Source organism: Trachypithecus francoisi, unplaced genomic scaffold (assembly GCF_009764315.1).
Source record: "Trachypithecus francoisi isolate TF-2019V2 unplaced genomic scaffold, Tfra_2.0 Lachesis_group12, whole genome shotgun sequence".
Classification (NCBI taxonomy): domain Eukaryota; kingdom Metazoa; phylum Chordata; class Mammalia; order Primates; family Cercopithecidae; genus Trachypithecus; species Trachypithecus francoisi.
This window is the reverse complement of record NW_022681457.1, coordinates 16,129,622-16,150,158: the sequence shown is the minus strand read 5'-3', so window position 1 is coordinate 16,150,158 and position 20,537 is coordinate 16,129,622. Positions and strand designations below refer to the sequence as shown.

Below are 20,537 nucleotides of genomic sequence, written 5' to 3'. Positions count from 1 at the left end.
CCCCCTTCCCTTGGCCTCACATGTTCCTACCCCCCTCAAACCCCAGACACCTCAGGCGCCAGGTACTCTGGGGTCCCACAGAAGGTTTTCATGGTAGCCCCGTCACTGATGCCTTCTTTGCAGAGGCCAAAGTCAGTGATCTTGATGTGGCCGTCTTTGTCCAGCATGAGGTTTTCCAGCTGTTGGAAAAGTCAACGGATCTCAGGCGTGTGCTCCGAGGGGTTCCTGCTACCCCAGCCTTTCCTTCCAGGGAAAGATGCCAGGGGCTCCTGGACATCAACCCTCCCATGCCAGGCTGGGCCCAGCACACACAGCCTCACCCTCTGAGGCTCAGAGAGAGGCCAGATCCAACCCTCCCCACACCCTGGCCCACCCCCAGGGTACCTGGAAACAGCTGGGCAGGGAGAACCGAGAGCCAGGCCCTGTCCACCCACTGCCCCCATTGTCAGCTGTAGGTTCTTATGTTCCAACATGGGGGCATAAGCTTTCTTCTATTTTTTTTTCCTAGACTTTTTGTCTTTTAATTATGAAATATGCAACCAGGCAAAGTGGCTCACACTTTGGGGGGCTTAGGCGGCAGGACTGCTTGAACCCAGGAGTTTGAGACCAGCCTGGGCAACACAGCAAGAACCCATCTCCGTATTTTTTAATATGAAAAATAAATTAGCCAGGCATGGTGGCACACACCTATAGTCCCAGCTGCTTGCGAGGCTGAGATGGCATCTCCCCCTGGAAGGCCCTGTGTGCCCCTCCCACTTACTGACCATCCTCCACAAGAATTAACCTCTACTTCCCGTCTGTACCACTGCACACAGACACACCTATGAACTGTGGACTCACCTCCTCTGTGCGGCTTTCCCTCGACATTAGCCTATGAGATGCGTCCACACTGTCGCATGTCGCTGTAGCTCATTCCTAACTGCTGTGTGGCACCCTACTGTGCGAACACTCCACAGTGGGTCTGACCTCTCCTCTCACAGTGGGTACTTGGGTTTTTCCAGTTGGGGCTAGAGTGAGTCCTGCTGCTGAGTGAGGGGGACACTTTCTAAGGTGAATGTGTGTACCCACTTCTCTTGTGCACACACTACCGAACTATCTTCTAAACTTTGCTGGGTGCGGTGGCTCACACCTGTAATCCCAGCACTTTGGGAGGCTGAGGTGGGTGGATCATGAGGTCAGGAGTTTGAGACCAGCCTGGCCAACATGGTGCAACCCCATCTCTATTAAAAATACAAAAATTAGCTGGGCGTGGTGGCGGGCACCTGTAATCCCAACTACTCGGGAGGCTGAGGCAGGACAATAGCTTGGACCCAGGAGACGGGAGGTTGCAGTGAGTCGAGATTGCACCACTGCACTGAACGGAGCAGGACTCCTCATAAATAAATAAATATAAATAAATAAAGTAGGGATTGTGTCAGTTCACACTCCACTAGCGGCCTAGGAGTGCTCGTGGGAGGCTTGGAAAGGTCCCTACTTGGGGCCACTTGCTACAGAACCACCACCCTGGACCTTGGTGGGAAGCTTGGCGAATCAGGGCAGAAGGCCTCAGCCCCACCTCCCCAGTGTGAGTCCCATGTGGTGTGCGTGCCACAGGTCAGCCTGGTGCACACCCTGCCACTAACCTTGATGTCACGGTACACCACGTCCCGCGAGTGCAAGTACTCAAGAGCCGAGACAATCTCTGCACCATAAAACCGGGCCCGCTCCTCTGTGAAGACACGCTCCCGGGACAGGTGAAAGAACAGCTGCGGGAGGAAGGGGTGAGGAGAGGAGGTCAGGCCCCAGCCCACCCACCTGACCTCACCTTCCCAGCCCAGTGATGTGGTGACACCTGTGTCATGAACCAGTAAGTGACAGCTAGAGGGACCAAACAAGGCACAGCGCAGAAGCTCACGAGTGACACAGAGCTGGGGGTGAAGGGCGAGGGTCCACCAGGAGACACCCACAAGAGGGTACGACAGGGACATCCAAGACAGAGGAGGGAGGACAGCATGGAGGCAAAGAGAAGCACACGTCACGACCAAGTAGCAACAGGCCGTGGGCAAGCCCAGATCGGACGGATGAGCAAACCTCCCATCCCAATACAGGCGTGCCAACCGCTGCAGAGAGAAGGCGCGAGGCAAGCAGTGGGTGACAGAAGTGAGGTAACTCTGTGAGGGGGAGCTGAGTGGCTGCTGGAATCCACTTCGGAAGGACACGGGAACAGAAGGCTGCTAGGTTTTAACCCTTGGGAGCCTTTTCTGGGGCCTTTAAGACCATCCTTCCCAGTGCTGTTGCCCCACAGCCCTCTCCACACCTCTCTGGACTGGTGTGGCCCTGACCCACCCACTCACTAGCTGTGTGAACCTGGGCAAGCCACTGAACCTCTCTGAGCCTCAGTGACGGCCCCCCAAAATGGAGATGATGCCACCTGCCTCAAGGAAGAGGAGCACAAGATGACACTGAAATTTCCCTCCACCCTTCCATCTCACCCACAGCTCCTCTCCATCCCGCCCCACCCTAAGGAAGACGTCCCCAGAGGGCAAAGCCAAGGCAGCCGCGGCTCACCTCGCCACCGTTGGCGTACTCCATCACGAAGCACAGGCGGTCGTGGGTCTGGAAGGCGTACTTCAGCGCCTGGCGGATGAAGGCAGCAGGGTAGGAGGTGGGAGGGAGGAGGACTCTGCTGAGCCATACCAGGGCAGGGCCCTGGCCCTGCTTATTCTGCACACATACACGCTGCCCTGGCTGGGGCCCCCGGGAATCAGCCAGATGGGGTTCACATACTGGCTGCACCTTTTGGGGCGTTAAGTGAAGGCATGGCTCTGCGGGTAGGAAAGGGTTACATGCTGAACCATCTTGTCCTCTGCCTCCATCAGGCACAGCCAGGGGAAAACTAGAGCAACCAGGGCTCTTGTTTTTACAGTAAAATGTGTTCAACTTACACACACAAGTGATGTCTGCTGTGGCTGGGAGTGGCAAAGGCTTGGGAGCCAACTTCAATGACAGGATGGACAGGGGGTCCCTCAGCTCATGACAACTCAACTATTCTGTTTTCTACTCTGTGGTACCTCATAAGAGTTTATTCGAAAAAGTACCATGGCTTAATAGGATACCTGGACAGCAACTGAGATAAACAAATGACACATATGCCATCCTTAATCTAATCCATTTAACTGGTGGCCACTGGCCTCGATGGAGACTGCAGCCCAAATAGGCATCTACTCAGTTCAAGCTGACAGACAACACAATGCTAACACATCTGCTTCTATGAGCATATCTGAAAACAAAAACAAAAAAATATATATTTCTACTTCAACCAGCTGGGCTAAATGCCCTAACTCATAGAGACAGCAGCCATCAAATAATGTGTTATCTTCAGTTGGTTCAAGTGCTTACACGAAGCCACCATCTCTGAAGAAGCTGTCACCCTCCCACTCCCTGAGCCTGCTCACCCCCACCCCATGTCTTGGTTCGATGACTTGGCAGGGCGCAGCAACACCGTGCCCTGCCCGCCTGGCCTACCCCAAGGCTGTGCTTTGTAGCAGAAGATTTGGGCTCTTTCTCTGAGCTCTGTCCAAAGGCTGGCCTCACACTGTCTGGGAGGGGGAGGGCAACTCACAGTGAGGAACGGGTGCCTGGTGTTCTGGAGGACCCGGCTCTCGGTGACTGTGTGAGCAACTTCATCCTGCAGACAGACTGTGGGTGAGGGGCTGGTGGGCAACACCATGCCTGCCCACCCCACCCCGACCCGAGGAAGGGGAGCAAGGCCTTGTGAGATGCAATTCCATTCCCATCCATAAATGCAGAAACAATCACAGGAGTGGAATGTGAAGGCCTGCAAGCCCTCAGCAAATAACAGACCCAGACGAGGATCATCAGTGGCTCTCAAAGCCACAGGTGAAAAGTCAGCAGGAATGTCACAATGAAGGGACCAGGCTGCTAGGGGCAAGACACTTGTGACATCCCTGCAGGGGAGACAAACAGACATCACAAGAGCCCCGAGGTGCCACCACAGGCTGTGGGAAGCCCCGCCTAGAAAGCGTTCTTGCCCAAAGAAGGAACTGGGCCTAACGAAGCTCTAGACAGCAAAGCAGTGCTTCTCAGGGTGTGGTCCCCACACGGGGCACATCAGCACTGCCTGGGAACTGGCAGCAATGCAAATTCCTGGGACCTACCCCCAGGCCCACTGGGTGAGAAACTCAGGGTGGGCCCAGCACTGTCTCACAAGCCCTTTGGGTGACTCTAATTCAGGTTCTAATTGACTGTACGGCAGAACCACCAGGAGAGGTTCCAAACATCTGGAGCCACCTGCAGCAACTTCACACAGGCTCTCCCTGGGGCAAGTTGATCCCCAGGGGACACCTGAGAACGTCTAAAGTCTTTTTTTTCTTTAGCTGGGGGTCTGGCTCTGTTGCCCAGGCTGGAGTGCAGTGGTGTGAACATGGGTCACTCCAGCCTCAACCTCTGAGGCTCAACTGATCCTCTCACTTCAGCCTCCTGAGCAGCTGGGACTGCAGGTGCACGCCACTATGCCCGGCTAATTTATTTTTATTTTTATAGAGACAGGGTCTCGCTTTGTTGCCCAGGCTGGTCAACGAGCCCAGCCCAGCGATCCTCCCACCTCAGCCTTCTAAAGTGCTGGAATTACAAGCATGCGCTGCAGCACCCAACCCAAAAGTCATTTTTGATTGTCACAACTTGGGGAGCTACTATTGGCTTTAGTGCGTAGAAGCCAGGGGTGCTGCTAAAACCCTACAATGCACAGGGTTGCCCCGACAGCACAGAACAATCTGTCCCAAAATGTCAACAGTGCTGAGGCTGAGGAATGCTGCCTTAGGCCCAATCATCACATCAGGAATGAACAGTTAATGCGATTGGCTCTGATGGCAGCACCACAATTATATTCTTCACAGCCTTCATCTGTCAGGGCACGTGTTCGAGTATGGATGAGTGAAGTGACGTGATGTCTAGGACAGGCCTTAAAGTATTCCAGAACAAGAGGGGCAGGCAGAGCTAAGGAAACAAGGCTGGCTAAACGCTGATAACTGGTTAAACTGGACAGTGGCTACATGGGGGTCCGTAATATTTATTTTCTTTTTAAATTTTTGAATATTTTTGGAATCTTCCACTACAAAAACTTCAAATAAGGGAAAAAGTAGAATTCCATTCCTGGCCCGGCCTCCAACTGGGATACCCTGAGCAGAGCCCTGGCCTCCCCAACAGGAACGTCCTCACAGCCTCCCCAACAGGCCGCAGCCTCCCTTGACAGTACCTGCTGGGTGGGGCCCCGAGGCTCGCTCTCTCCACAGGCACCCCCAGCCCCTACCAGAGGGTGGAAGTGGGGACTCAGCAACAAGGCCTGCTGCTCCTCTCTGGGCCTCAGGCTCCCCCTTTTCTGTCTGGAGGGAACTTGTGGGGGAAATAAGCCCACGGCAGCAGAAAGCGTGGGTAAGCGTCCAGGCCTCAGGGTCAGGCTCCAGACCGCAGCCCCCCCAGGGGCCAGCAAGCACAGTTCCCGGGGCACGCACCTTGGCAATGATGACTTCCTTCCGCAGGATCTTCATGGCGTAGTAGCGGCCAGTGGCCTTCTCCCGCACCAGGATGACTTTGCCAAAGGTTCCCTTGCCAAGGAGTTTGAGATAGTCGAAATCATTCATGGTCTGCCAGGGACAGGGAGAGTGGGGACAGTCAGCGCCTGGCTCACGGCCCATGGGAGGAAATTTTAACAAAAGAAAGAGGAAAACCAAAAGACACTGTTGCCAAACGGCTTAGGCTGGAGCAGGAAGGGAGGCTCTGGGCAGCAACTGTGTGTTCTGAAGTGGCCTTCAGACCAGGCTCTGCAGGCACAGGGCCTTGGGAGGGCTGGGCTCTGATGTGGGGGTAGCCAGGTCTTCACCACCTCCCAGGACGAAGCTGCAGTGGGTCCACCTAGGGTTGCTCCCTCCCCCACGGGCATGGAGAAGACCTGAGGGCACCTGCCACCTGAAATCACCCCACCCTGCAGGGCAGCTCTGTTGTCTCTCAGCTGAGCCCCCTGAACTGTGTATGGAAACCAAGGAGAGCAGGGCCAGCAATGGGGGTGGGGGGCAGCGCAGGCTGGCAGCCTCACCCCTGCTTCCAGCACTTACCACTTTAGCCCGTGCCTTGCTGACAGCCACTTCCATCTCCTCGGCCGCGGAGGAGTCACTGGGGGAGCCACACTTGTAGTCCATGGGGTCCTCACCTGGGGCCCGCTGCTTGAGGCTGTTGGCGACCATCTGGATGGCCCGCATCCATTCCTCCCTGTCAGGGACACACGTGAGTCCCAGAAGCCAGGAGTCCTGGGCCTCAGAGTCAAAGGGCTGAGTGCCACCTCCCAGCCACCCCCTGCAACAGGCAAGCAAATGACCACATACCCGTGGGAATTTGGGCAAGATCTGTCAGAACCAGAGAGAGCTGAAGGGACCTGAGTGAAACTCCACAGACCCCTGGCTGTGATGGTGAGGAGCGGGTAAGTGTGGAATGCAGGCCAGGCGCGGTGGCTCAGGCCTGTAATCCCAGCACTTTGGGAGGCTGAGGCGGATGGATCACGAGGTCAGGAATTCGAGACCAGCCTGGCCAACATGGCAAAACCCCGTCTCTACTAAAAATACAAAAATTAGCCGGGCGTGGTGGTGGTTGCCTGTAATCCCAGCTACTCAAGAGGCTGAGGCAGGAGAATTGCTTGAACCCGGGAGGCGGAGGTTGCAGTGAGCACAGATCGCGCCACTGTACTCCAGCCTGGTGACAGAGCAAGACTCTGTCTCAAAAAAAAAAAAAAAAAAAAGTGGAATACAAAGAGAGATCACCAATTTCCCTAAAGTGACCTGGCCTGAGGGTGATCTGAAGCCAGGCAGCAGGCAAATGATCAAAAAGGAGTGACCCTCTCTTTTCACAGCCCCTTGAAAATGAGCCAGCACCCTGAGCCTTGAATGAGGGAGAGACAGGGCTCCTGTAAATTCTTCGGAACAAATGACAAGCTCCAGTTTATAAGTTACCAATGTTTTGTAAAGTTAAACCAAGAGTAAGGAGCAGCATTCATTAGCCAAAGGAGCTGAAGACATTACAAGGCAAGAGCTGGCCCACAGGGTCCCTGGAGGGGACAGTCCACTGGGAGCAGGGAGTCTGCATGGCAGGAACAGAGGTCCTGGCAGCCCAGGGATGTAGAGGAGAGAAGCTGGTGGACAGGAAGCAGGTCCCAGCAGAAGGGAGCCTGGTTTAAAAACAGTCAACTAGAAGCTAAGTACTGTGGCTCACACCTGTAATCCCAGCATTTTGGGAGGCCGAGGTGGGCCAAGTGCTTGAGCCCAAGCGTTCAAGACCAGCCTGGGCAACAAAGCAAGACCCATCTCTAAAAAAGTTTTCAAAAAACAAAAATAAAAAATAAAAACAGGCCAGGTGCGATGGCTCACGCCTGTAATCCCAGCACTTTGGGAGGCCGAGGCGTAGGATCCCTTGAGGTCAGGAGTTTGAGAACAGCCTGGCCAACATAGTAAAACCCAGTCTCTACTAAAAATACAAAAAATTAGCCAGGCGTGGTGACATGCACCTGTAGTCCCAGCCACTTGGGAGGCTGAGGCAGGAGAACCACTTGAACCCGGGAGGGGGAGGTTGCAGTGAGCCAAGATTGCACCATCGCACTCCAGCCTGGACAACAGTGCGAGACTCCATCTCAAAATAATAATAATAATAAGAATAAACAATAAACTAGTTCTGTCACTCATGGTTTAGAACTTGCTGGGAAAGAAATGTCTTTGGGCCAGGCTCGGTGGCTCACACCTACAATCCTGGCACTTCGGGAGACTGAGGTGGGAGGATGGCTTGCATCCAGAAGTTTAAGACCAGCCTAGGCAACACGGATACCCATTTTGTAGAGATCAAAGATAAAAAATTAGCCAGGTGTTGTGGTGGCACATGCCTGTGGTCTCAGCTACTCGGGGGCTGAGGTGGGAGAACTGCTTGAGCCCAGGAGGTGGAGGCTGCAGTGAGCCATGATCATGCCACTGCAATCAGCAAAAAAAAGAAAAGAATTTTCTTTGGATACTTACAAACGGTTCTGCTTAATAAGTGAAAATGACCAGAGACCAAAATGAAAAATATACTAGGCTGAATGACACCAAATTGTCCACATCCCCCATTTTTGACCACACCACAATTAGGTGTTTTCAACCCAATGCATTTTGAACCCTCTGTGTATTTTGCTTGTGTCTAGAAAATACCCACATGTCCAATAGAAAAAATAAAATGTTTACTAATAATGAAAAAATTCAAAGAGTACAAGTAGGCAACTTCCCAAATCCCAGTGATTTAAATAAGCCACAGGGAGTGCAGCCAGCTTTTCACACGCATCTTCCAGGGTGGCCCCCGCCCCAGGGCAAGTGTCACTGCTCCTGTGTTCCTGAGGCACTGGGGCACCCACCCAAGGTCAGGCAGGGAACAAGTGGCTGGGACTGGGCTTCAAAATCCAAGCCGGGGCACCCTGCTGGGCTGTATTCCTCCCCAGTCTCGTTTCCTGGTGTACCACGCGAAACTACTTCTATTTCCATCCGTCCCACCATGCACCCTCTTCCACATTTTGACACTGCTGAAATGCAGATGCATCTCACAGTTGGGGTCTGTCTTGATTTAACTAGCCACTCCTTTTTCTTGGCACTATACGAAATAGGGGTGCCTCCCCGACGACAGCACCTTTGATTTGATGAACTATCACAGCAGTGTTGAACACACAGGCTGTTGTGAGGTAGAATGCCTGTGAGGCATCTGTGCAATGAGACAGTCTGCAGCTGGGGGAAAGATTGAGGCAGCTCTGTATGCTGACTTGGGATGATCTGAGACATCTTAAGGAAAAAAGGAAGGTGCAGGGCCGGGTGAGGCAGCTCACTCCTGTAATCCCTGCAATTTGGGAGGCAGAGGCTGGAGGATTGTTCGAGCCCAGGAATTTCAGACCAGCCTGGACAACACAGGAAGGCCCCGTCTCTATAAAACATTTCAAAATGAAGGAAGGTGAAGAACAGTGTGCAGTTCTGTGCTCCTGAGTTAGAAAATAATGAACCTCTGCGGACACATACTCACACAGGCACAAACATCTCCAGCAGAGAAGTCACGATCCTGGAGCCCTGCCTGCCTCCAGGAAAGGGAACTGGGAGTCGAGGAAAAGGAACAGCCTCTAATAACACATGGGAAGCACTCGCTATCATCAACCACTCCCACTCCCACCCGTTACGAAGGAGGAACTGAGGCACAGATTTAAAAACCAGATTCCAGAAAAATAGCAGTTGTTCCAGCCTTGGTAGCTGGAATCACAAAAGACACGCTGCCCTCCCCACCCACTCAGAGACTGGAGTCCCCATAACCCATCTCTGTCCACCCCATGGAGGCAGAGATTTCTACCTGCTTTGAACACGGTTCTGCCCCCAGAACTCATGGTGGATACTCTGTAGATACTTGGGTAATGAAAGAGTGAGGCAGCCAAAGTCCAGGTGGTCCCAGAGCCAGGGCGCAGCAAGGCCCAGTGCAGACCCGGGCAGAGCATACACCGAGCCTTGGTGCACACCCAGGCAGAGAGATGTTGGCTTCCGCACTCCCTGGCCCAACGTCTCAAGCCAGTATTTCTCAACTTGCTTTAACCCATGCCCTCTTTGGAACAAATTACAGCCTAATTCCCAAACGCTACACTAATATTCCTGTTTTCCAAAAAAAAAAAAAAGGGGGGGGGAGGTGCACGGGGCAGGAGTCGACTCCATGACAGGTTTTTTCTTTCTTTTTTCTTTTTGGAGACAGGGTCTTGCTTTGTTGCCAGGCTGGAGTGCAGTGGCTCCCTGGTTCAAGCAATTCTCCTGCCTCAGCCTCCAGAGTAGCCGGAACTATAGGTACCCGTCACCATGCCCAGCTAATTTTTGTATTTTTAGTAGACACAGGGTTTCACCATGTTGGCCAGGACGGTTTCGATCTCTTGACCTCATGATCTGCCCACCTCAGCCTCCCAAAGTGCTGGGATTACAGGTGTGAGCCACCGTGCCCGGCCTTCCATGACATGCTTTATCAGACATAGTTGTCCTCTCACAAATTTTAAATTTTTTTAATGCTGACTCTGAGTAAATGATGGTGGATTGAGGAAAAAAAAATCACAGATCTCCTAAGAGATACAGTGAATATATTAAAAAGGAAAATATGTCTTTCATATATAAAAATCTTGAGAGACTGTCACGTGAAGATGGCAGATTGCAGACTAAGATGTACAGCATGGTATCATCTTTGTTTTCAAAGAGAGGGGTGGAGAGAACACAGATGGTCTCTCTGTGGAGAGAACCCAAATACATGAAAGATGGCACAGCCATACCACCAGCCCAGAAGCAGCTCTGGGAGGCTACTCCAGACGGGAATCAGGAGCACAGGCCCTGGAGACACCCCAGCTGGGGCTCCAAGAGTGGCTCTGCCACCTGGACGAGCTCAGCCCTCCCAGCTCTCCCCACAACAAGGGGCTAAGAGGTTGGTGGACTGCGGGCACACAGCACCGCACACAGGGCTGGGCGGAAGGCATTCAATTCGGGGAGGGTGCTGAAGACACCTGCAGGGGCAGGCCTACCCCACCTACCCTGGCTCCCACTGCCCACCCTACAGAGAGCTCCAGAAACCACAGCGATGCAGGAGGTTGTCCGGGAGTAACTGGGGCTCGCCTGCTGCCTAACAAGCCTCCGATCCAATTCTAACTGGACCAAAGTTGCAAGGTTGCAGCATTAGGAATTCCAGACGAAAAGCAAGGGCCTATGTCCAGGATCCTTCTCAAGGGTTTGCAACATGGGGTCTGGGGCAAAGGGGAGCTCCCCATGAAGCTGGGCCTCAAGTATCTTCCAGCCCCCAGAGGAGAGCCCTGGGGAAACCACGACTGTAAAAATAACAATACTGAATGGCCAGCTCCGGACACCACCCTGCTTGACTCTCAAGAGCACTGCAATTCTCAAGAGCCAGCATTTCTGCTGTGGGGACCGAGGCACATGGAGGTGGAGTCCCCTGTGAAGGTCACATAGCAGGGACATGGCAGAGCTGGGACTCACCTGTGCACAGCCTACTCCTCCTTAGCACCACCCGCCTGTCCCTGAGCCTCAGCGAAGCTGCTGAAAGCTATGCGAGACCCAGGAGGGTAAAGCAGGGACCCTCTCTAGGGAAGGTTCGTGGGACCCAGCCAGGGAGCCCAGGGGCAAAGCGAAGGAAGAACTCTCCTCGGAAGCCATGATCTGCACCCGCCTTTCAGAGAGGGGCCCCCAGCCCCGCCCCTCAACAGCAGTCCCACGAACATCTTCCACTTGTGGAGGCTGGTGCCACTGTGTGCTCTGCGGGAGGACTCCTGTCACCCTCCCAGCAACCCTGTGTAGTAGGTACTGCCATTCACTTCATGCTAAAACGACAAGACCGAAGCACAGAGAGGCTCACCTGCCCACCTACAGAAGCCAGGGACATCACCCAGGCACTTCTACCTCCAAGAGCACTTCTCCCGTCGGTATTTTTCGGAAACTTCCAATCCTCATTTGGGCTCGGGGCCAGGGGAGGGACATGGTGGGAGCCACGTTCGCCCTACCAACACTGGGAAGGGCACAGTACAGGGCGAGCCCAGGCTCTGGGCCAGGAGCTGTGGGGACCTTGCCGCCCAATGTGCTGCCTGCCTTCCACACCAGCTGGGGACCTCACAGTGGGTGAGAGGACAGGCTCTGGGGGATGGCCTGGGCGTGGATCCCAGTTCTGCCCCTTCCTACAGGCAACACAGGACAGGCTGTATGCCCTTCCTGTGCCTCGGTGGGTGAGGCACTAGAGGGTCCTATCAGGGTGAAATGAGACCCTGGACATAAAAGTGCTGAGAGCAGTGCCCAGCACAGTGAAGTCTCAGAACGCTGTCATGAGAGTTTGCCCAGCCGGCCTGCAAATGTGGAGTGTTTCTGTGCACCAGGCTTGTTCAGGGCACTGAGGATGCAGCAGGGGACAAGCCCATCGGGGCTCCTGACCTGAAGGGGAAGACAAGTGTGTAGAAGGTCCAAGGTGGGGGCCAAACAGGGAGACTCCTTCTCAGAGGGCAGTCAGAGGAGGCCTGAGGAGGTGATGTTTAAACCAGGACCTGAACAATGGCCATCCCCAGTGCCTACAACAGGCCCTTGGCACACAGCTGTGAAATAAATGAAACGGAGGGAAGGAGGCAGGGGATTGGGAGGGAAAGGAACCCAGGCAGAGGGAACTGTGTGGCGAAGACCTCAGGGCAGGAGCAAGCTGGGGTGTCTGTGGAAGGCGCACAGGTGCCAGAATGGCTGGAGCCAACAGAGGGGAGTGAAGGAGATGAGGACAGGGAGGAGGGCAAGCCCAGACCACTCCAGGCTCTACATGCCACCATGTTAGAGATCTGGGTCTTATCCTCAGCACCACAGGAAGTCGCTGAAGGGTTTTAGTCAGGGGGGAACAGGCTCTGATTTCTGTTTTAAGTCAGTAGCTGCTGTGCAGGCTACAGACTGGGGGTAGTGAGAGGAGACCCCAGCATCCTCCACAAAAGAGATGCTGGTGGCAGAGGAGAGAGAGGTAAGAAAGTCACCGGCGCTGCGTGTGCCAAAAGCTGCCATGGGCAGGCCCTGCGCCAGTGCCTTCACGTTTACTTCCTCCCCTGAGCCCCCTAACAGCCAGGGAACTGAGCCCCACTGAGGGAGGGACGTGGCAGCTGGCCTGAATCCAGGGCCTGAACCCCAGCCCTGGGCCATCCTGCGGGGCACCCCAGAGAGAAGCTCGGTGAAGCGGAGGTGGCAGGGCTGTCCTTCATGCACAAGCAAGTCCTCATCACTTCGGGAGTGACGGCTGACTGTGGGGACTCTCCCCTAACCATCACCTCCCCGACCTGGAGGGGCATTTACAGCTAGAGGGCATCTGGGGCCCTCTCTGTGTGCGGATAGCCTTCCTTGTGAGGATAAAATACATTAATATATGTAAAGTCCTCGGAACAGGATCTAGCTCAGAGAATTTAATTATTTTTTCTTCATCCAACAAACATTTACTGAACACCCATTTGTGTGCCAGATACATAAATAAATATAAATGCCCCACTTGGTGGACAGGTGCTGTGAAGAAAAGCACAGCTGGGGAAGGGCAAGAGAGTGAAAGGAGGCGGGGCAGGACGCACCAGGGCAGCGGCACTGGGGCAGAGACCTCGTGGAGTCGGGGAGAGCTGTGATGGCATCTCGGGGAAGAAGGCCTTAGACAAACGCCACAACAAGTGCTGAGGCCCTCGGGCAAGAGATGTGCAGGGCATGTTTAAGGAACAGCAAGGAGACGTGTGGCTAAGTGAGAGTGCTTGTGGTAGGAAACACTTCTGGAGAGGTGGCTGGATCATACAGGACTCTGCAGGACACAGCACAGACCTTGGAGTTTACTCTAAGTGGGAGTAAAAGCCATTCAGAGTTCTAAGCAGAGAAAATACATAAGATTTACATCAAGGCCAGGCACGGTGGCTCACACTTGTAATGCCAGCATTTTGGGAGGCCGAGGCAGGCAGATCACCTGAGGTCAGGAGTTCGAAACCAGCCTGACCAACACGGAGAAACCCATCTCTATTAAAAATAAAAAATGAGCTGGGCATGGTGGCGTGTGCCTGTCATCCCAGCTACTGGGGAGGCTGAGGCATGAGAATCACTTGAACCCAGGAGGAAGATGTTGCAGTGAGCCAAGATCACGCCATTGTACTCCAGCCTGGGCAACAAGAATGAAACTCTTGTCTTGAAGGAGAAAAAAAAAAAAAAAAAAAGATTTATATCAAAAAGATCACACATGGCCAGGCACAGTGGCTCATGGCTGTAATCTTAGCACTCTGGGAGGTTAAGATGGGCGGATCCCTTGAGCCCAGAGTTCAAGACCAGCCTGGGCAACATGGTGAAACCCCGTCTCTATAAAAAATACAAACATTAGCCTGGTGTGGTGGCAGGCGCCTGTAGTTCTAGCTACTAGGGAGGCTGGGGTGGGAGGATCACCTAAATCCGGGAGATTGAGGCTGCAGTGAGTCGTGATTCTGCCACTGCACTGCAGCCTGGGCAACAGAGACCCTGTCACAACAACAACAACAACAGAAGGATCATACTCATCTGATGCACTATTAAAAGTATTCTTGACTGCCAAGACCAGGGGTCTGCAAACTTTTTCCATGAAGAACCAGAAAGCGGGGTGTGGTGGTTTGTGCCTATAATCCCAGCACTTTGGGAGGTCGAGGAGGGAGGATTGCTTGAGACCAGGAGTTTGAGACCAGCCTGGACAACACAGCAAGACTCTGTTTCCACAAAAAAATTTAAAAATTAGCCAGTAGTAGTCCTGTAGTCCCAGCTACTCAGGATCCTGAGGCATAAGGATGGGTTAAGCCCAGGAGTTTGAGGCTGCAGTGAGCTATGATTGCACCAATGTGCTCCAGTCTGGGCAACAGAGCAAGAACTTATCTCAATTTAAAAAAAAGTTTTAAATTTAAAAAATTTTAATTAAAAATTTAAAAGGGCCAATTATTTAATTTTTTTAGCCTTTGCAAGCCAGTCTTTGTCACAACTACTTAACTCAGCCATAGTAAGCCAAAAGCAGTCAGACTATTCATGAACAAATGGACATGGTCATGTTCCAATAAAACTTTATTTACAAAAATGGAAGGCAGGGCCCTAGTTTGTCAACCCTGTTCCAGGCCTAATTCTAGTTTACAAGAAATACAGACATGGAGAACAAAAGTAAACAACACCAGAAGAAAATAATATGACACACCCAGAAGGTGTGACATTCTACAAGACAACTAGCTTGTTAAAAAATAAATAAATAAATAAATAATCAATGTCTTGGGGAGGGAAAAAAAAGACAAAGGGCTGGACTAGATTAAATAAAACAAGTCAAAGAGACATGTACCTTGAATGAATCCTGGTTTGAAAAACCATGTTCTAAAGGTTGCATATCCTTCAAAAGGTAACTAAAGAAATTCAAGTATGGCATGGATAAGGAGAAGTTACTAGTAAACAAAGATTATAATCATCTCAGGCGTGACAGCATCATGATTCTGTAGGAGAAAGTCCTTATTCTTAGGAGATGCCTACTGAAACACTAAAAAATGTCACTAAGTAAGAACACAAGTTCAAGTTCAGCATAAAACACAACCAGATGAGGCAGACACGGTGAATGCGGGCCTGCAGAGTCTAGGAGTGGGGCACCTGGATGTCCATTCATTATACTATTCTTTCAACTTTTCTCCAAGTGAAACACGTCTGCAGTGAAGTGGGGGACAGGGAGGACGGTCTCTCAAGCTGGAGAGGCAACCAGGAGCCCAGTGAGGAGGCGCTGCAGCACCTCGCCAACAAGTAGTCACCAACCGGCACCCACCTACCCTGCGACCCCTGCCTCCCTCCCCAGGCTTAAGAGAGGCCAGCTGACATCAGCCTATGTGGGCCAGAGCTGTGAGGACAGCATCAGTCAGCCAGGAACAGAGTGGAGGGGGCCTCCCTCTTGCTGGGTTTCTGGCTCACCCCCTCCACCCATCCATAGTTAAGGTCAGAAATCTGGGACCTGGTCTCTTAGTAGTTCCGGCAGTTTTCTCTTTGGCAACAGCAGCAGGTACCAAGAAGAAAAGGCAGGTGGGGCTCTCCAGCCTACAGAATCTGGGTAAAGGAAAGGGCATGTTGTCTTGTGAAAATGGAAACAAGACCATCTCTCCTGCCTACTAAAACACTTTGCTGGCTCCCCGCTCCCATTCCAGGCTGGCAAACTATGCCAGGTACTGCTGCATCAGCCGCTCCTGTTTATCATCCCCCTGCATCGTGTAACAACTCTGGGACAAATCCCAATTTATTAAGCACCTGCCAAGCCCTGTGGGGATCTCCAACTGGAGTCCAAGGCCTTGGCTGAGCTCTCCAGCTTCCAGCGCCTCCACTTCCCCTCTCCCAACACTCCTGGCCCCTTGGTTCTCTAGTGACACAGAAACCCCTGTGGTGGCTGGAATGCATGAGCTATTTCACCTCCAGGCCTTTGCATATGCTGTCCCTTCTGAACTTTTTTCCTTGCTATCTCCAGGGCCAACTCCTATCCAGTCTTCAAAACCCAGCCCCCAACACCCAGGACCTATACACCTACTGGTTTTGATCTGTTTTTATTGGCCATTCATGCTTTGGTCCATGGTTTTCAACTGAGTAGCACCTCAGCTGGCTTGAAACGGTAATTTTGTTCCCCTCAGTGGGGCAAGTATATTTTTTACCTTGGGAGGATATGCAACGATAATTATAGTATAGATTATAGTAACAAGTCTCATGATACTGTAGGCTCCTGAGCTGTACTGTCCAAGAAGGTGGCCACTAGCCATATGTGGCTGTTTAAATCAATTAAAATAAACTAAAAAAATCCATTCCTTGGTGGCTGTATTTCAAATGCTCAATTGGCACAGTCAGCACAGGCAATTGGCACAGGCAATCGGCAAAGGTGCCTAGTGGACAGTGCAGACACAGGGCATTTCCACAATGGCCGGAAGTGTTCTTGGACGGCACTATTTTAGGGCTCTCCAGAAGGTCTGCTGAAACCTTACCCCATAGATAAGCTAGAAGACTGTTTCTCAAAGTGAAGCCCAAAAGGACAAAGTGGGAAAAAGAAACATTTCCCACTGATTACAAAGGACTAAGCTCCTTAATATATAAAGAGCTAATACATAAATAAGAAAAAGACCAACTAGCCAACAGAAAAATAGATAATATAGACAGTTCAGAATAGGAAACTCACATGGCCCTTGAGGGTCAAACTCATCCACAGAGAAAGAAAGGAAAGTTAAACACCCCAAAGTGCTGAATTTTTCCACTGTTCAGACTGGTACAAATCCAAATGTTGGAAAACACAAGGCCATGGGGGCACTCTCAGATATCGCCTAATGGAAACATCGCAAAACTACAAACGCATTTTCCCAGTGACTCGGCAATCCTGCATCTAAGCACTCGTCACACAGCTCTACCTGTGCACACATCGAACAAGACAGACACGGCTATTTCACTGCAGCACTGCTTATAATGAGCCAAAGGCTGGAAGCAACCCCCGGCATCACAATAAAAAACAGCTAAATAAACACACCTGGGACACGCATATCCAATTGTCCAAAAAAAAGGGAAAGCAAAACATGAAACAAAGCAGCCGCATCTCTCCATATATCAAGGCAAATTCTCCAAGGTACACTAAGGGAAAAGCAAGTCCAGAAGCATGTACAATGCCACCTTTTGTATTAAAAAAAAAAGGGGGGGCACAAAGGTCTCCCTCTGCTCTTCGAGGGCACCTAAGAACAGTGATTAACTGGGGGGCGGGAAGGTGGATGGAAAGGGCAGGGTGGGGGAAGCTCCACCTTACACTGTTTCAGTTTTGAAACAGATGAGTCTTTATCATCTCTTCTGATGACTAAATTGATCTTTTTAAAATGACTCTCTGGACCACCTGCCTCAAAATCAATAGAGATGCTCATTAACAACGTAGTTCCTGCCAGGCAGGATAGCTCATGCCTGTAATCTCAGCACTTTGGAGGCAGGCAGATCACTTGAGGCCAGAAGTTTGAGACCAGCCTGGCCAACATGGTAAAATCCAGTCTCTACTAAAAATACAAAACTTAGCCAGGTGTGGTGGTGTGTGCCTGTAATCCCAGCTACTCGGGAGGCTGAGGCAGGAGAATCACTTGAACCTGGGAGGCGGAGGTTGCAGTGAGCTGAGACGGTGCCACTGCACTCCAGCCTAGGCAACAGAGCAAGACTCTGTCTCGAAAAATAAAAATAAAAAAAGAGGGTCAGGTACGGTGGCTCGCACCTGTAATCCCAGCACTTTGGTAGGCCGAGGCAGGCGGATCACCTAAGGTCAGGAGTTTCGAGACCAGCCTGGCTAACATGGAGAAGCCCTTTTTCTACTAAAAATACAAAAACTAAGCTGGGCATAGTGGCACACGCCTGTAATCCTAGCTACTCGGGCGGTTGAGGCAGGAGAATCGCTTGAACCTGGGAGGTAGAGGTTGCAGTGAGCCGAGATCGTGCCACTTCATTCCAGCTTGGGCAACAAGAGAGAAACTCCATCTCAAAAAAAAAAAAAGAATGTAGTTCCCTGACCCTGGGCAGATCTCTAGGTAGTCACAGGTCTTGAAACGAGGCCCAGCGGTCTAGACTTTTCATGAGCTCTGCCTGTGATTCCAATGCACCCGCAAGTCTGAGAGCAGAGTAGGGTCTTCAGACTAAGAACTCCAGCTCTTCACAGCCCCAGCTGGGGAGACCCCCCCGCCCCACCAGAAGTGCAGACTGGAAACCCCTATGTAGGGTCCCAGGGAAAATCTCTCCATCTGTACCTTTCCTCCTCACACCAGGCTTGGTCCCTCTCAAGGGTAGCCACACAGAGGCCCAGACTCACCTCTCGTCTGGAGAATCCACGTGGAAGGTCCTCTCGATGACTGTGGTCCACTGCAGGCAGCGTATGACGAATGTGTTGGGCCGTGGCCTCTCGGTCTTCATCAGCTGGCATTCTGCAGGCAGAGGGAGCAGACAGCAGCGGGCTGAGGGGACAGCCCTGCCAGCCTGCAGCCCAAAGTGCCCGAGCCACCTCCCACAGGCCCAGCCCCATGCCAGATGGTGCTGGGGACACTCTAGGGACTGAGACAGCCCTGGCCCTGCTCTCACAGGGCTCAGGGTCTAGTGTGTGTGTGGAAGGAGAGGAGCCCACCAGAAAGTGATGGCTCCATAGACAGGGCCATGATGGGGACAAGCCCAGAGGTGTGCAGAAGCTAAGAGGCAGCATCCAACCCAGCCTGGGGGATGGGGGGACTTCTCAGAGGAAGCAGCTTCTCTGAACTAAGCCCTGAAGGAAAAGGGAACTTAGAGGGTACATGGAGAACAGATGCCCAGAGGTGAGAGGAGGTTCAACATCCTCAGCGGGTGGCCAATTCTGCTCCAAGGGTAAGGAGGGGTAAGTGAGAGACAGGCCTGGAGAGGTGGGCTGGGGCCAGCCAGGCGGGGCTTTGGAGGCCATGGGAAAGAATCTGGACTTTGTCCTCTGGGCAGCAAGGAGCCCCAAAGGCTTTAGATAGGACACAAACAGATTGAGACTGATCCCTCTGGTTGCCATGTAGAGGGTGAGACTGAAGGTCAGAAGGCCAGGGAGGTGGACAGCCAGCTAGGGAGGATGGGGCCACACCAAAGTGGAGCCCTGCAGATAGGCCATGGGGAGAGGGCACTGAGGACCAGGCCCAGGCCTCTTGGCCTGCTGTCCATGAGACGGAGACAGGAATAGAAAGCTGGGAGAGGCCTGACGGTCAGGTTGGGATGTGGCAGGTATGAGGGACCTAGAAGACACTCGGGGAGACGTGTCCAAGGAGCAGCCTGGGACAGGCTGTGAGTTCTAGCGAGACACTGAGGCTGGGAACAGATATGTCAGGGTCACCAGCACACGTGGAGAGCAACCAGAAAAAGGCTTCACGCAGAGCAGCATGGGACGGATGCTGGGTTCCAGAGCATGGCAGGAGAGGACGGTGGTCTGAGCTAAGGCCCTGGCGGTGGAGATGGGGGTGCCTCTGTAACGTTCTTAGCAGGCAGAACAACAGGACATGGTGACCCACCAGGTCAGCAAGGAAGGAAGGAGGAGGAAAGGGGCAGGGGTATCGATAGGACTGTATTCTCCAAGGCTCAGTCAAGGGCTTGGGGCTTGTGACACCTCACCGCCAGGGTCTGGTTGGAAGGCATCCCTTTGGGTATCACGGAGGGACAGATGTTGCGAGGCCAGCCCTGTGACTGGCTGAGCGGGAAGCTGCGACCCCTCTACGTCCGAGGGACAGAAGATGGAGGCTGTTACCAAAGTGCAGGATGGGACGCACCTGCCACCAGCTGGGGATCCCAAGGCCTGGCCGACAGATGCTGGCACCACAAGGAGGCGATGCATGGGGCTGGGTGTGGGCAAGTGCCCTGGCTTCTCCCTCCCTCCCACTCTGCATCTCCCCACAGGACAGCCCCACCTGGCCAGCTAACAAGGAGGGAGAGCCGGGGAAGGGCGAAAATGGATCCAAGGGCAGGCAGGCCCAGGAAAGGCCCAAGGCTCAATGACCAAGTCCCACGAGCCCCTAAGACCTGCCAGCCATTCTGTGAGCACCAGAACACTGACCCACTCACTCATCCCAAGACACACCTGCGACAGAGAAGTTGTTTAAGGGGGGAAGGGTCTGATCAGGGGCCTCGGGCCTCTCCTTGTACCCAATGAAGGAGCCATCGCTCTTCAGAAGGAAGTACCGTGGCCTCCAGGTCTTGATGTATTCACCTGGAATTAGGCAGGAGGGGAGGGAGAGAGGTTAGGACAAAGTTGAGCAATGTCCCAGGTGGGTGGCAGGAGGCCCAGTGTGATGGTGACTCACGAGGGGTACCACGGGGCGGGGGAGTGCGGGGGACACACGAGAATGCCCCTCCCGGAGGAGCCCTCCAGGTGGCCCCTGCTGACGCAGGCCGGGGCGCTGGGCTGAGCCCGGGTGATCCACAGGTCATGCCTGGCAGGAAGGTGCCAACAGCAGT

At 52.9% G+C, this 20,537-nt stretch overlaps 1 protein-coding gene across 13 annotated transcripts in view; it reads right to left on the bottom strand.

Annotated features, from left to right (window-relative positions):
* Window positions 1-20,537, bottom strand: part of AKT2 (AKT serine/threonine kinase 2) — a 51,205-nt gene that overhangs the window by 5,200 nt on the left and 25,468 nt on the right. For 12 of the 13 annotated variants that reach the window (XR_004440583.1, XR_004440582.1, XM_033225011.1 and 9 more), the window contains exons 3-10: window positions 20,161-20,289; window positions 18,397-18,508; window positions 6,111-6,264; window positions 5,511-5,642; window positions 3,602-3,667; window positions 2,548-2,616; window positions 1,623-1,745; window positions 51-179 (exon numbers count right to left, since the gene is read on the bottom strand). Coding sequence is in view for 11 of the 13 variants with exons in the window: in XM_033225011.1 (XP_033080902.1) it covers window positions 51-179; window positions 1,623-1,745; window positions 2,548-2,616; window positions 3,602-3,667; window positions 5,511-5,642; window positions 6,111-6,264; window positions 18,397-18,508; window positions 20,161-20,289 (914 nt within the window). In the remaining 2 variants the exon portion in view is untranslated. The remainder of the gene's footprint in view (window positions 1-50; window positions 180-1,622; window positions 1,746-2,547; window positions 2,617-3,601; window positions 3,668-5,510; window positions 5,643-6,110; window positions 6,265-18,396; window positions 18,509-20,160; window positions 20,290-20,537) is intronic. The other variant, XM_033225012.1, reaches the window with a different exon arrangement.